Below are 16,601 nucleotides of genomic sequence, written 5' to 3'. Positions count from 1 at the left end.
ATCACCCAGTTTCTGGCTTCTCTGTGTTCCAATTCATACAGGACTTGGAGGTACTCACTTCCTGTGAACTCTGGTGCCACATCCCTCCAAAGTAAGAGGTAGATCTGGGTGCATTGTGTCCCCATGAACTTGGATGTGGAATGTTAGTAATATCTGTGATTCCCTTTCCCCCTTCCTTACCTAACTTGCCCCCAACCCCATGGTCTCTCTCTCTCTCTCTCTCTCACACACACACACACACACAGAGAGAGAGAGAGAGAAGCTGTCTCATTGACAAATGAGGAAACTGTTTCTCCTGGAGAGTAAGTGATTTGTTTAAAGTCACCCAGAAAGTGAGGGGGAGCCGCATGCTGGGAGAACCCATCCTTTGCGTCCCAGCCAGAGGCCATAAGTTGAGGCTGGAGAAGGATGGCGGGGAGGATAGGCTGGGGGCAGAGCCTGTTTACTTCCAGTTCCTTCGCTAGTTGGCACCTCGGGGGGAAGTTTTTCAGAGTATCTAAAATATGGGTAATAAAATATTTTTCTATTCCAGTACCAAATGTTAACATTAAGGGAACCTGGTGACAGGTCTATGGGAACTTTCTGTATGATTTCTGTAACTCCTTTGTGAATCTAAAGTTGTTTTATAACCAAAAGGTTTTTTGTTTGTTTGTTTGTTTGTTTGTTTGTTTTTTATTCATGAAAGACAGAGAGAGAAAGAGAGAGAGGCACAGGCAGAGGCACAGGCAGAGGGAGAAGCAGGCTTCCCACAACGTGCCTGATACGGGACTCTATTCCGGATCCCGGGATCATGCCCTGAGCCAAAGGCAGATGCTCAACCACTGAGCCACCCAGGTGTCCCCAAAAGGTTTTCTTAAAGTACTTTTTTTCCCCCATCTGTACCATGGAGAGAGTAATGGTCCCTACCTCGTAGGAGGCTCAAATGATATAATGTCTGTATAGGTTTTAGTACAGGGTCTGTCCCATAGTGAAGACTCCATAAGTAATTATTTTTAAAAGCTACCTCCTCCAGGAGGTGGTGACCACCATTGCCAGAACTGGCCACTGTTTCCTTGGTGGTCCTATGTCTTCACTACTCAGGAGCAGGAGTGTATTTCAGTCTAAAATGCTAGGCCTGTTCGTGTGGCCACTGGGAACATTCTCTTGCTTGCTCTTCACTCTTCCACTTCCTAGCTGGGAAACCCAGTAAGTTACTTGATCGCACTGCGCCTTAGTTTCCTTTCTGTAAATAATGAAAAATACGTACTGCACACGGTTGTCCTGAGGATTAAATGAACAGGGATTTTTCAGCACTAATAACGGCACCTGGCCTCTAGTAAGCACTACAAGTGTTTTTAAGGTCCAACACAGTGTTTCTCTAATTTATTTTTACTATTACCCATAGTAGTAACTATACTTTCCATAACTAGTTTTTTTTTCAGGGTGATTTGGAAGACACCAGCTTCTAGAGAGTAGATCCTATTTTGTTTTTCTCATTAATATATAAGGTTCTCCAGGGACAGAGAGTATATCTGACTCCTGTGGGTCTCCAATCGCTTGGAAGGAGAATTTTACTTCTCTCATTCAATTTGCCAAACTTCTGTCATCCATTCATTGCGCGTACAGGTACTGGCCGTTTATTCAGCGCCTGCTACTAAGTGTCTGTTGTGCACCGGCGTCCAGCACACATCAGATCTACGTTGAATGAGTGAACAAGGCGGGCAGGCAGGGAAGTCGGAGGCCAGGAAGGCAGGCAGGCGGGAAAACACCAGGGGCTCCCCTCCCCCCCGGGGCTGCAGTCGGCCCCCACGTTCCCACTGCGCCTCGGCCAGGCAATGTCCCCCTCTGCCACCTCGGGACGCAGCCCTGTGACCCGCGCAGCTGGTGCCGTCCCTCGAGGCGGAGGGGCGGCGCCGGGAGCCCCGCGCCCTCGCCTGGGCCCTGGGGAGCCCCGCAGCCTCCGCACCCCGGAGCCGCGCGCCCCTCTGCGGGCATCTGGAGCGCGGGGCCCCCGGCCCGGGGAGTCGCCCAGGACGCGGGGTGACTCCTCCCCGGGGACCGTCCCCTCCGGGGCGCGTCATTCTCTCCACCCCTGGGGCCGACCCGGCTGCTTCTCGCACGCGGGGCGAGTCGCGGCCACCTGCTCGGAGCCGGGGCGCCGGGAGCCGGGGAGCCGGGGCGCAGGCGGCGGCGCGGGGGCGGCGCGCAGGGCCCATGGAGCGGCCGGCGGGCAACGCCAGCTGCCGGAAAGGTGCGTGCGGGGGCGGGGACGGGGTTCTGGCCCCTTCCCCAACCTGGAGACGGGCAGCTGGGGGGGTGCGCCGGAGGGGGACAGCGCGCGGAGGGGGCCGGGGCAGCCAGAGGGGGCTCCCCCGGCTCTTCCTTCTGTACAGTTGCCGCAGGTTCAAGCACCTGCCCGGTCCGGCTGCTGCCTGGGGCCCGCCAAAGCTGAGGGAGGGGGCGCAGAGCCCCACCCCAAACCCACGCACCCCGGATAAGCAAGGACCCGGAGCTTTACTGGAGGGATTCCTACCAGGCACCGGGTGGCAGACTGGGCCCTTTACCTACATTATCTCATTTAACCCTTAACTCTAGAGGGCAGGTGGGTATTATTACCTTGCTGCCTCCTTTCTGGAGAGAAAGAAACCGGGGTTCTGAAAAGCCTGATAATTTGCTCAAGCTCCTGCAGTGGGGGAAGTGGATATAAAACTAGATCGGATTCTAAACCCCGTACCCCCACCGCTATGCTTCCTCTTGGTATGTCTCCACTTCGCTACTCCCTCTTAAAATTGAGCGGCTGATCAGATAGCCTTGTTTCTCGAACTTCTTTTCTCTAGTGAAGTGTTCAGAGCCAGCTCTTTGGGTGTTGGCTGGCTTTGGCGTCCAACAATGCAGTCCATTTTCAGCCTCACCTTCCCCTGGGGAAGAATTCATGCCCTGGTCCTCGCATATTCTGGAACAGAAGTGGGGCTCACCAGGCCCAACACCCATTTGTCTAATGAGCATCCTCCTCGGAATTGGATTTTCTTTGGCCACCATCCCGCTCTCCTTTTCTTTTTGTCTTCATGGGAAAGCTCAATTCAGGGGAGGGTGCTGTGCCCTTGGGTGCCTCAGGCCTCCCCAAAACAGGCAAGCTCACTGTTTGGCTCCACCTCTGGAGATGCACCTTCAGGATGGTAGGTGAAGGGGGTGGGAATGGGATTGGCCTTCCTCTTGGGAGTCACCTTTCTTGGCCCATGTCCTAGCTCTGGCTCATTTCCTGAGTTCAGGGAACTCCCCAGACTCGACTGTCTGAACTGAAGAACAGCTGTGAGAGGTCAGACCAAATCTGATTAGGGTTGGCAATGGCTTTTTGTCTTACCCTTTCTTGATTGTGACACAGGTGTCAGGAAGAGGCATCTCCCATTGCAAAAGACACATGGATGGCCCCTGGTGGGTTCCAGGTCCAGCTCTGCTACTGGGTTTTTGTGAGACTCAAAGAAGTCCTTCCCCTTCTCAGGGCCTCAGTTCTCCTGCCCGCAAGTAACAGAGTTAGGCAGGCTGTCTTTTCGGGATTCTCCCAACACCATTGTTCTGAGCTTCTGTGCCATAGAAGAAAGGTCAACATTGCCCTGACTCTATTCCACCAAGATGCCACTCTCTGATCCAGATACGCCAGTGCCAGAGCTGCATGACCGTGGACTTTGGGGCACACCTGGTGCTGTAGTGGCCTGTAGTTCTAACTGGTCTGAGGAGAAGTGCCTGGCCCAGGCGTACATCCCTGGCACAGGAGCCTGTAGTTTTGTGACCCACAGTTTGAGAAAAATCAGAAGGTTTTCACAAACTCAAATGCCTACAGAGGCTGAGCACATAACCAAAATGGATGAAGGGACCCTGGTACAGACTTTGGGGGAATTTCAAAGAGCCTGTCCTCAGGGGGCAACCACTCTCAGCTGCAATCAGTTGTTGGCTCTGGGAAGGTGAACTTGATAAGGTCAATGGAGGCAGCTCAAAAGCTGAGTTTTCATGGAAAATCCGATTTTAAATGTTGGTAATGAATTCAGAATTTGTAACAACCCGCAAGAGGCCAGATGAACCACCCACCCCACCCCCACCCTTGCTGCCTGCTCCGTGGGTTGTGTGTAGCAGTGAAGAGCAGGCCTTTGGCGTCACATGGACTTGGGAACAGTTTGGCTTCCCGTTTGCCACCAGTGCAGTCTTGTTCAGCTCACCAAATGTACTAGGGCCCCAGTTTCTTCAACTAAAACCCTGCACATGATCACTGTGCCATTTCCATGACAGAAATGCTCATGGAAAGCCTGAGAGTAGAGGATCATGTGAGGGATAATTGGCTGTGCTTTATGGTGCTTTACTGAACTTGAGCCACTTAACTCCTCTGGCTGAGGATCTGCCCCTCAGACCCAAGTCTGTCCTATGGTCCTTGGTGTTTGTGCCCAGAAGAGCCAGCAAGGGTTTGCAGGTTCTGGGGCATGAGGGCTGATTCTGACTCTCAGGATCTCTAGAACTTGGAAAGCAAGCTAAAGAAGATTCTACGTGGCGTCATAGGGACACCGATCCCTCTGAGGCTTCAAGGAGGCCCCAGCCACAGACCATGGGCACCAGAGATCTTAGAATAAGGCCCGGAAATGGTCAGCTCTAACCAACAGTCTGCTTATATTTCGTTATCTTCAGGCCTGGAAGGGGCTGTGGGCTCTCTAGCCTCACTCCTTCATGTTAACGTCAGGAGTGTCCACTAAGGCTGGAGGTAGGGATATGGAAGTGAAGAGGCCTCTTGGCGGGGAAAATCCCTGTGTGATCCTGAGCTGTTGGAGGTCCAGGGGCTGGGAGGGGATTCCTGGGAAATGCGGGAGGTTGGATTCGGTGATGCCTGAGAACTTGGAGGAGACTTCTTGGTGTGTGGAGCATCGGTACACCTTAGTGGTTATGTGCTGGAGTTCTGGAGTCAGACAGTCTGTGTTCTTAGGCAAGGTGCCTGACCTTTCATGACCTCTATGTCTCATCTATGAAATGAGAATTCAAGATGGCACTTATCTGACAGATGGTTATAAAAATTGGATGAGTTCATGCAAATGAAACCCCTAGCCTGGGGTAAGCACCCTGTGAATCTCTGTTATTGTTGGGCTGAGGCCCATTGTGCAGACAGAGGCCCACTGCCACTAAAGTATGGGATCTGAAACACTAGCCAATTCCAATATTTTGCAAACATGCAGATGCCCCCAACATGACTCTCTTATCATGGTCTTCCCATCCAGGTTCCCTGATCAGCCTATACTGCTCCTCCCAACAAGTTCTGTGCCAGATCGTCGGTGACCTCAGCCCCCCGGTGCCCAGCAATGTCACCTCTCACACCTGGAAGGAGAGGTTCAGGGAGAACTATAGCTTCTACATTGGCCTGGGCCTGGCCTTCTTGTCCAGCTTCCTCATTGGCAGCAGTGTCATCCTCAAGAAGAAAGGCCTTCAGCGACTGGTGGCCTCCGGGGCCACACGGGCTGGTAGGTCCTGGTAGGGAAGGTGGGCATGGGGTGCTAGGCGGCTGAGCCCCCAGCCAGCTCCATGAATCTCCTTTACAGGGGGCCTCTGCGGCAGCTGGAGAGCCTGGCCTACATGGTCACAAAAGGCTCCTTGTCAACCCCACTGGGAATCCAATCCACCAACAGGAGACCTTCTTTTAAAATCCAACATTTCTGGAGAACTTTAAGATCAGTTAATTGAGGGTACAGATGAGGAAAAGTCTCAGGGCTAAGAATCAGAAACCCCAGATCTAGTCCCGTTCTTTTTCTTACAAGCTGTGTCATTATAGGCAAGCCCCAACTTTCCTGCAAAATGGGAATGCAAACACCTCTGACCAGGACATCGTCACACACCAGTGTGCCCTCACAGCCTCTCAGATGGAGCCCCCTTACAGGCTACAAAAGAATTATTGAGTCACTGTCCACAAGAGATTTGTTTGTTTGGAAATAAGGTATATATCTATGAACCCATTTTGAAGAAAAGGAATCATGTAAAAGAATTTGTTCATTTAATTATCATTTACCATATACCTGTTGTATGCCAGGTCCATGCTGGACCTGGGGACACAGTGTCCCATGGGGGCATTGATCATGTAGGAGAGTCAACAGGCAATTGTTCCAGAATGTGTGACGTGCTGTCTATCATGGGGAAAATACAGAACACTTTGGGAATATTTGGAGTGCATGTAATGCCCAGGCTTGGAAGGTTAGGGGAGCTTTTCTATAAGAGGTGATCCGGAAGGTGGGACTTAAACAATGAGATGGCAAGATGAAGGGGAAAAGAGGAAGATGTGGTGTTCCAGGCAGAAAGAACAGCATGTGCAAAGGCCCAGAGGTGAGAGAGCATGAGTGAAGCTGAAAGAGTTCAGGCTGGTTGGAGCACAGGGCAGTGGAAAGAGTTGGGGGAGGGGCCAGATCTCGAAGGGTCTTAGGAGCTGTGCCACAGGGTTTGGGTGCAACTGTAAGTGACAAAGGTTTTACACAGGAGAAAGACAGTTCAATTTAGGATCTGAAAAGATTCCTGGTTGCTGGGTGGGCAATGGATTAGGGGACAAGACTGGCACCTAGGAGACCAGTTAGGGAAGAGAGACAGCAGAACTTGGGCCAGGGGAGTTGCAGTGGGAACGGAGACAGTGGGGAGTCCAGAGATAGCCTTCGAAGGTAGAACTTACTGGGCTTGGTGTTGACTGGCTCCAAGGGGAGGGTAGAGACAGAGGCGAGACTGACTCAGCTTTCTCACTTGAGCAACTGGGGAGATGAGGGTGCTGTTTTCAGAGATGAAGAATTCAGGACGAGCAGGTTTATGGGAAGATGATGGTTCAAGTTGGGACGTGTTCAGTTTAGTGTTCTGTGGGACACTGCTTTGGAAGCACACTCCCCAGGTTCCAATTCCAGCTCTTTAATTCCTGGTGATGTGATCCTGGACAGGGGAAGTGTCTCAGTCTCCTCATCTGTAAAATGGGGTTCTGAACAGTTCCAGCCATTAGGATTATTGAGAAGAAAGGGAGCATGTTGGGATCCCTGGGTGGCGCAGCGGTTTGGCGCCTGCCTTTGGCCCGGGGTGCGATCCTGGAGACCTGGGATCGAGTCCCACATTGGGCTCCCTGCATGGAGCCTGCTTCTCCCTCTGCCTGTGTCTCTGCCTCTCTGTCTCTCTCTGTGTAACTATCATGAATAAATCAATAAAATCTTTAAAAAAAAAAAAGATAGGGAGCATGTTTACCAAGAGGCTTGGGACAGAGTCAGCACGAGTATCGGCACTACTGTTAATCTAAGTGAAGGGCCAAGCAGACAGTTGGATACCCAGCTCTAGAGCCAGGTGCCACCTAAATGGAGAGCTGGGAGGAGCGGGGAGGAAGTCAGGATCAGTGGTCTTTTCTGCTCTGTCCTTTACCTCTGGACAAGTGTTTGAAAGTCTACCGTGTGAACCAAGCAAACACAATTCCAGGCCTCATACTGCCTCCATTTTAGTGGGAGAAATGCCAGAAAATAAATACATGAACTCAAATTATAAATGAGTGTCATTAGGGAGAAGATTTGGGTGTGATGAAGGAGAATCCCAAGGGGGAAATAACAGAGATAGGGAGTCAGGGAGGGCATTTCAAGGGAAGCAACATTCGAGCAAAGTCCTGGTAGAGAGTGTAGATAGAAGTAAATGTTGTTAAGAAGACTTTCCCCAACACAGAAAAGCACATGCAAGGGTCCTAAGGCCAAAAAGAGCTCATCATTTTGGAGGAACTAAAAGAAAACCTGAGTGGCTAGATAGTAATGACAAGTATGGCAAGAGATGCCTTTGGAAACATGAACAGGGTCAAAACTATGAACTGGCTTGTTGAGGATTTTGGTCTTTATCCCAAGAGTATTTGGAAGCCATTGGCCTGCTACAAACTGAGGAGTAACAATATGATTTACATTCTTAAGAGACCATTGGTTGCTATGAGGAAATGGGTTATAAAGGGATGATGAGAGTGTAACCAGATGAACCATAGGAGGCTATTGCCTCACACTGGGCCAGAGGTGGTTGTGCCTTGGAATCGGGGTGGTGAGATGGTAGTGGAGTGGACACATGTGAGATGCTCTTTGGAGAGGGAATCAGCAGGATGGATGGAATTCAGAAGGTAGAGGAGTAGGAGAGTCAAGGGTAGTTTCCTGGTTTCTGGCTTAAGCAACGAGGTACATAGAGGTGCCACTTACTGAGTTTCATTTGGTAGATGGGTGGGGAGCATTTAGAATCAAGAGTTCTATTTAGGACAGAGTTTGGGATGCCTGTGAGAGATCCAGGAGATGTCAAGTAAGCAATCGGATGTACATCGAAAGGCTCAGTATACATATGTGACACTCATGTAAAGATGGTATTTAAAACTTTGAGAATGGATAAATTCACCCAGGAAGGGACCCAGAGGCAAGCCCAGAGGACTAACCACAGTGAACATGTATTTAACCCTTCGAGATTAGGGAGTGAAGGTAGACATAGGAAAGGTGCCTGAGAAAGCATGGCCAAGCTCTAACTTTGTGTCCATTCTTTTCTACAGTGGACGGAGGGTATGGCTACCTGAAGGATGCAATGTGGTGGGCTGGATTCCTCACCAGTAAGTGGGTTCTTTCCTAACGACACTGACCCGTTGAGGGTAGAGGTGGAGATGAAAGGAGAGGTGGATGCGTTTTTTCTGTCTTCATTGCACAAAGTGTGAATCTGAGGCCCAGATTCTCAAGGGGGAAATCCTTGGCATCTTTGCAGGCAGAGCATTTTCTGTATATATCAGATCACATTCTCCACCCAAAGTTGGTCAGTCCTTCAGCCAGGAAACACGTATTCCCAGCAGGGTTTGTAGAGAGCTGCTAATGATAAAGGTGTAATTTCTCAACTTCCCTTGACATGGAGAGAGTCATCACTGCCGGTTGGAGTCTGTTGGGACTTCTACATGGTAGAGGCTGGGTCTCCTCAGCCAGTTTTCCCATTCCACAGGCAATGTGTTGGCTCACTTAGAACCAGGCTGGTCTGCCACTTATGGTTTCCTTAAATTTGCACATTCACACATTTCCCTGGCTTTCCACCCATCCTGTCTGGCTTTCAAAACCCTAATTCTTTTGAATGGAAATTTAGCCAGCTTTCTATTTATAAGTCAGGTCCCAGTCCTAGCCAGGGCTATCACATTCATCTTCTACTTTCAAAGGGCACACCCAGGTCATTCTCTACAGGAGAGACAGGAAATGCACTTGTAGGAGGAGTCTGCAAACTGGAAACTCAAAGGTGGAGAATTCGGCTACTTGGGAATGTCATACTTTCTCACCACCTGCCCACCGGTCTAGGCTAGACACAGTTCCTCTGCGACAGATGGCTCATGACCAACTGCTACTTGGAGAATCAGTAACTAAATGTTTCTTTATTTGGTAATTAACACTTTCTAGAACTTATAGATCCAGACCAAACATTGGCAGTCCCCAAGGTACACTCAACTGTGACCTGAACTAGAAGCCAGGATGCCTCAAGAACAAGAAGGCATCCTTCCACAAACTTGTCACGTGACCTTCGACACTAGGTCTCACTCGCCTATCTTTAAAATGGAAGGATTTGATCAGGCTGGTCTGGACCTGACCTTCTGACCAGATTCACCAGGGGGAAAGAGTAAGGATCAAGACTTGAGGGAATGCTGGCCTGGGATTCTGTGAACGGTTGATCACTGAATGATGCTGTCTCTGCCCAGGTTAATTTGGGCTGCAGATGGTTCATTGAAACCACGCTAGCCTGTTTTCTCTCTTTATTTCCTAGTGGCTGCTGGAGAAGTCGCCAACTTTGGGGCCTATGCATTTGCTCCTGCAACAGTCGTCACGCCTTTGGGAGCACTGAGTGTCCTCATAAGGTTGTTGTCACCTCTCACGCTGTCTCTGCCTCCTTCCTATATTCAGTTTGTTGAGGGCTAGATCTGCAAGTGGGGTCAACTGCCACTTGCAACCAGGGACCTGAGTTGGTCCCAGCTCCCAGAGAGAGGCACCGTGCTGATCAGAGCCCCTGATCCTTGGATTGTTTGCAGCCACCTGTTCTAGCATCCCCTCAAATGACTGGCCAATAGCGGGGCAGACCAAGCCCAAGCTGGTTGGAAGGGCTTCCACTGCCACCATGTTGAATGTCTCATGTCAGTCTTTTGGTGTCTCAGTGGACACAACATGCAAGCTGAGAAGCATGAGCTGGAGACCAGCGCTCCCTGAGTTCTAACCTTAAGCTCTGCCACTTAGTATCTATATTACCATGGGCCAGTCACTTCACTACTCTAAGCCTCAACTTCCCCATCTGCTCAGTGGGGATGCTAATAACACCTACGTGAAGGCATTGCTTCAAGAACGAAATGTGTGTGCTTCCCATTGCCCCATTCTTCTTGAACTATGAGCATAGTTCCTCTGTGGGGGTCTTGGAGCCCCATTTGAAGCTGGCTGTGATTATTGGCTCAACCTGGGAGCCTAGGTATATTGCAGCCAACCATACCCAGCCCCCATAGTTCCCTGTTTTGTTTTATCCTCTTGATGACAATTTTGTAACATTTACACAATCAAAACCAAACAGAACCATGACTCACATTACACAGTTGGCTGATGAAGCTGTGATACCACTATTCCATATCTGATTAATGTACAAATCCCCACTCCCAGGAAGTTGGGAGAGGTAGGAAATCCTCCATCATGTGACCTCAGCCTGGGCTAATGTCCCCAGACTCTCTTGAATGCAAATGTTTGTGGTAGTTTTAGAGGAGAGATGGAAGACAGTCAAAGGAGCTTGGACATCAATCCCCTCTCTCTCGATACCTTAAACAAGAATTTTGGGGGAGTAATTCAGTCCTGGATCAGCCAAATGCTTTTTATCCTAAGCTAATGTTCCCTTTATAAAGAAACAGAAACCTGCCCTGTGAGCATACCTGTCCTGCCCAATTTGCCTCCCTTCTTCCCCTACCTCTGCCACCTCATCTGAGAATGTGAGGAGAATGAAAATGGTATCACTAGCAAGAAACTGGAGGTGTTCGGGCCAGAAAAGAGAAAACTCAGGGAAGTCATAGGAATTCTCTTCAATGAGGTATAGAGGAAAACCCATAGGCTTTATAATTAGACAGAAATTCAGCTAAAATCCTGGCCCTGCTACTCACCTGTTGTATAACCTTGCCTAGTTATGTTAACTTCTACAAGACTCAGTTTTCTCATCTATAAAATGAGGATAGTATATTTTACTTCTCGAAGAGTTGTGGGATGTTAATGAAATATAATAAGTAGAAAATTCGTAGCATAATACCTAATACATAATACATGCCCAAGACGTAGTGCCTATAATTGTCATTATAGTTGTTTATATTATTGGATACAAATGGAAGAAGGAATCGATATGTTCTGTATGACTCAAGGAATAGGAATTGGATAATGAGTAGAAGTTGTCATATTTTTGGTGACCAGAATAAGCCTACAATAGATTCACTTGCCTTGGGAAGGGGTGTGTTGCTTGCCATCAGAGGTATACAAGCCAAGCCTGACAGCAATCTGTTCATAATGTTAAGGGAAGATGTGCTCATTGGGTGGGAAGTTAGACAAAAATGCCTCGAAGGGCTTTTCTGACCTTCTATTTAGGGAGGCTTTTTGTCTCTAAAATGAAAGAAGTCCACATGTATGTCGATTCCTCCGGCACACGCTGGAACCCTCCCATCAAGTTTCTATTTCAAACACTTTGAGGAGGGGTGTGGTGAGTCCTGACCTGTTCTTCTCCATGAATGCTTGCTCAGCCCCCTTTCCCCTTCAGGACACTGGGGCAGGCACGGCTGCTAATCCCTCTCTCCCATTTCCACATGCAGTGCCATCCTGTCCTCCTACTTCCTGGGAGAGAGTCTGAATCTGCTGGGGAAGCTGGGCTGTGTGATCTGTGTGGCCGGCAGCACAGTGATGGTGATACACGCCCCTGAGGAAGAGAAGGTCGCCACCGTAGTTGAGATGGCTGCCAAGATGAAAGACACAGGTAGGCTCCAAGGCCCTGTGAGCTGGCAGGCACTGGGGGATGAGCCACAGGGAAGGCCTAGCTGCGTGCTGACCGTGCCAGGTGCTGCCACCAGGAGGAGAAAAAAGCCAATGAAGGAGAGGTGGGGGTGCTGGTCCCAGGGTTAGCTCACAGGCTTCCCAGCCTGCTGTGTATTGATTGATGCCATTTATCGTGTGTTTATTATGGGCCAGGCGTGGTTCTAAATACATTCTATGCCTTGTCCTGGCCTGTTCAGGCTGCTATAACAGAGTACCATAGACCGGGTGGCTTATAAACAACAGAATTTTCCTTCTTACAGTTCTAGAGGCCAGGAAGTCCAAGATCAAGGCCCTGGTAGATTTGGTTCCCAAAAGGCCATCTTCTCTCAGTGTCCTCACATGGTGGAAGGGGTGGGGGAGCTCTCTGGGGTCCCTTTTATAGGGACACTAATCCCATTCATGGGGGCGCCCCCTCATGACCTAAATCACCTTGCAAGGGCCTCTGTCCAAACACCATCACACTGGGGATGAGCGGGGGGACGACGTAGTCTTGTAGCATGCATTATCTCATTTAATCCCCCCAAAAAAGATCTATGAGGAAGGTCCTCTTTTTTTTATTTTTTATTTTTTTATTTTTATTTTTATTTTTTTTATTTTTATTTTTATTTTTTTTATTTTTATTTTTATTTTTATTTTATTTTATTTTATTTTTGGAAGGTCCTCTTATTAGCCCTGTTTTACAAATGAGGAAATGGAAGTCTTGTGGTGTAATTAATCCCCTGCTCAAATTATTAAGAAATTGTCACGTGGGACTGGAACTCAGGTCTGTCTGACTTCAGAGCCCAAACCCTTAGTGCTAATATCCCATTACCGTGGGTGGAGGGCTCTAGAAACTACTTGCATCCTCTACAGCTCCAATTATCTATTTTCCACCCCTCCTGAAGGGTACATCGTGTTTGCTGTGCTTCTGCTGGTACTGTGCCTCATCCTCATCTTCGTCATCGCCCCCCGCTATGGACAAAGGAATATCCTCGTTTACATCATCATCTGCTCTGTGATCGGGGCCTTCTCCGTGTCTGCTGTCAAGGGTCTGGGCATCACCATAAAGAACTTCTTCCAGGGGATGCCAGTTGTGCGGCACCCCCTCCCCTACATTCTGTCCCTCATCCTGGCACTTTCTCTCAGCACTCAGGTCAACTTCCTCAACAGGGCGCTAGACATTTTTAATACCTCCTTGGTGTTCCCCATCTACTATGTCTTTTTCACCACGGTGGTGGTTACCTCCTCCATCATCCTCTTCAAGGAATGGTACAGCATGTCTGCAGTGGACATTGTGGGCACCCTCTCTGGCTTTGTCACCATCATTCTGGGTGTGTTCATGCTTCACGCTTTTAAAGACCTGGACATCAGCCAGACCAGCTTGCCCCACATGCACAAAAACCCAACCCCATCTCCCACCCCTGAGCCCACTGTCATTCGACTAGAAGACAAGAATGTCCTTGTGGATAATATAGAACTTTCCAGCACCCCATCACCAGAAGAGAAGCCCAAAGTATTTATAATCCATTCTTAAGGCTTGGAATACATGAGTGAGGAGATGAGCTCTACGGTACAGCCTGACCTCTCAAGTTCAGAGGCACCTGGTCATTTTCACCACAACTGTTACCAATGGGCTCTCTTCTCTTGAGATGTTCGTTTATACCTCATCACTGTTTCCAGAAGGAAAATCCCTACCCAGTGAGTGGTGGCGGCAGAACTTCATGGATACAGCCTCAGTGACCAAATACCCTACTTTCTGTTGGTGCCAGCAGGTCCTCTGGACCTCCCTTCCCACTTGTTTCCTCAGCGCCATCTTCGTGTTGTTGAGAAGAAGAGAGAATTTGACCCGTTGAATGTAGCAGAGGCCAAGAACTTCCCTGAGATGCTGGTTGTCAGGAAATCCCTAGCACTAGTTCTCCTGAGACTGAATCCCCTTCCTCGGCCCAAGGACGAACTGCAGCTGCTTCCCACTCCCAGAGGCCCAGAGAGCAATTCATCATGCCTCCCCATCCAGAGCCAACAATTAATGTGGGACGTCTTGCTGCTTTTGCCACTTCCTCTTTGGAGACAAAAGCATGACCTCAGCTGACCTTCTTACTGTGAAAACCACCTGATGTCTCAGGGAACATTTCTACCAGCCCCGTTCCCCGAGCGCCCCAGCCTGGAGGTCACCATCTTAGTTTCTGTCCACTCCACTCCATCCCCCACCTCCTTCCGTCTCTCTCTATATCCTAAGGAGTCATTGGGACATTCAGGCAATTACCTTAGGACTCAAAACAAAATGACAAGAACACAACAAAAGATACTCCACAGCCATGCTCTGCTGGTCCAACCCAGTGTTTCATTTCTCTGGAAAGAGAACAGCATTTTCAGTGCTTTTAAAAGTAGTCTGGCTGTCAAGCTAGCATTTGGCAGAATGAACTTTCCTTTTCCTCAAGGAGTAAACCAAAATAGGATCTGGGGAGATGGCGAGAAGGAGGAGCCGAGTCAGGATTTGGCAGAATGCAGCCATAGGCCTCTAGAAACCTGGGGCTGACTCCTGTGTTTACTCTGGTGCCCAACCAAGAACCCGGGTGGAAAGGGCTCTGGGTAGTTTCTGGACTGTAATGGCCTTAGAGGCTTGAGCAGTAGGATCAACTCTGAACTTCAGTGACCAAGTGGGGTGTAAGCTTGGCGTGGGGGGAGTTCTGGCTGTTGATCAGATTGCCGCCAAGTCCCCGACACCCTGAGAAACAGCAGGTCGTGACTGCTCCAACACCATCTGTTTTGGGGACTGTCTTTAGTCTCCTCACATTGGCCAGAAGCATTAAAAAAACAAGAGCAGCTGGAGAAAGATGATTTCCTTCCTGCCTTCTTTCTGGCTCCAGGATATGGGAGTTGGTAGACACACCATTGGAAGGGAAGGAAGAGAGCCAGTGTATCTATAAAGAGGGAAGGCTTGGTCCTCAGCCCCCAAGTGGGTGCAGAGCCTCCCCTTATAACCCCAAAACTGTGTTCCACGCCCTAAGCACAGCCAAACCTGGGCCAGACTCTTGCTGGCCTTGATGCTCCAAGGGCCCGTCTGACTGACAGGCTGGCTTCTTGCACCTCCAGCCTCAAATCCCTGGCTTTTAATGAATGTGTATTTCTGTCTGTAACTAAAATCAATGCAATATGTTGGATCTTGAGAATGGCAGTAATCTAAGGGCCCTGAGAGTGTGGGCTGCAGGGTCAAGAATAAAGACCTCTGACCATGTTTACTTGATACTTGTGTCTTGGCCTTCCTTGGACATGGAACAATTAAACTGGTTTGTCTGGTGCTGGGGGGTTGGTCCCTGATCTCTGGAGGGATGCGGCTGCCAAGAGAGTCCTTATGGTAGTGTTCACAGCCACACCCTCACTGCAGTGGGAAAGGCTGTTTTGGGAATATCAGTTGAAGATACTCATCCCTGGTCAATGCCTGGGCCCCGTACTGGGAGCCAGGCACAGTACTTAGAGCTTCCTGTGAATTCTTTAAGTCCTCACAAATCCCCAAGGTAGATACATTTTTAATCTCCATTTTATATATGCGGAAAGGGTCTCAGGGAGGTTAAGTAATCGCCCAAGGTGACACAGCCAGGAAGAATCAAAGTTGCTCTCTGGCTCTAAGCCTATAGTCTGAACCACCAGTCAACATGTCTCTCCAAAGGACTAAACTAAGTCTGGCATTACTTTCTTTTCTTTTCTTGTGATCTGTGCTGTTTTCCCTGTCTGGTTATAAGCCCCATGGGAGTTGGTCTTTATTTGCTGCTTATTCTCAATGCCCAACGCATAGTTGGCACTCATAAAAACATTTATTGAATATGGAACAATACTGTTCCTATAGTCCTTCTTTGCCCAAATTCTCTTGGTGGCCAGCTCTCAATCCAGAGCAGATCTTAATAAAACCCTGGCACGTGCAGCAGAACCACACTAAAACTCACATAGTCAGCAGTTTCTGAGCACTTAGCTTGTGCCAGGCACAGGTGGGTGCTTTCATGTGGAATATTTCACCGATGAGCACAACACTTTTGAGGTAGGTATTCCCACTGTGTAGTGAAAAGAGGCTCAGGGTTCTGGAATTCATCCACTCTCACGCATCTAGTAAGCAGCAGAGCTGTGATTGGATCCAGGTCTGTCTGACCAGGCTTTGTGTGATATGTTGCTGACCAATCAAGGACTGTCAGCCCAGAGACTGGCTGGCAGGGTAGACACAGTGGCTAGTTTAAATGAAGGGTGTTTGGGAAGGGGCTAGTTTCATGAGCAGGCATTTTTATAGTCAAAGCATTTGTGTTTGATGCCTTTGATACCCTTCAGCAATCTCAAAACCCCTGAGAAGTTAGAAAAATATAATCAGATACCAAAGACTTCTCAGGGCTTATGTGATGATTGATCACTCACATAAAGATAGTAGCATACAATGCCAGCATACGTTAAATACTGGGTAAATGTTACCTCCTCTCATGGTTATTATGATTCCCAATTAGAGAACCTCAAAATAGAGGGGATCAAATGAGAGGAGGGTGGGGTCCTATTGTGGACTGGAAGGCACTAATAGGCGTGAGCTATTATCACACAGGGCTCTGGAGT

The 16,601-nt window shown here is 49.1% G+C and overlaps 1 protein-coding gene across 1 annotated transcript; it reads left to right on the top strand.

Moving 5' to 3' along the window:
- The first annotated feature begins 1,953 nt into the window (after positions 1 to 1,953).
- On the top strand, positions 1,954 to 15,258 carry NIPAL4 (NIPA like domain containing 4). Its single transcript, XM_077895720.1, has 6 exons — positions 1,954 to 2,230; positions 5,232 to 5,471; positions 8,522 to 8,578; positions 9,760 to 9,850; positions 11,816 to 11,976; positions 12,920 to 15,258. Exons 1-6 carry the CDS (start codon positions 2,194 to 2,196, stop codon positions 13,546 to 13,548), a joined length of 1,215 nt encoding a protein of 404 aa, XP_077751846.1. The 5' UTR covers positions 1,954 to 2,193; the 3' UTR covers positions 13,549 to 15,258.
- The last annotated feature ends 1,343 nt before the right edge of the window (positions 15,259 to 16,601 follow it).

The sequence above is a fragment of the Canis aureus genome, chromosome 4, assembly GCF_053574225.1.
Source record: "Canis aureus isolate CA01 chromosome 4, VMU_Caureus_v.1.0, whole genome shotgun sequence".
Taxonomy (NCBI): Eukaryota; Metazoa; Chordata; class Mammalia; order Carnivora; family Canidae; genus Canis; species Canis aureus.
The sequence above is the reverse complement of the archived record's forward strand: the minus strand, read 5'-3'. Positions and strand labels throughout refer to the sequence as shown.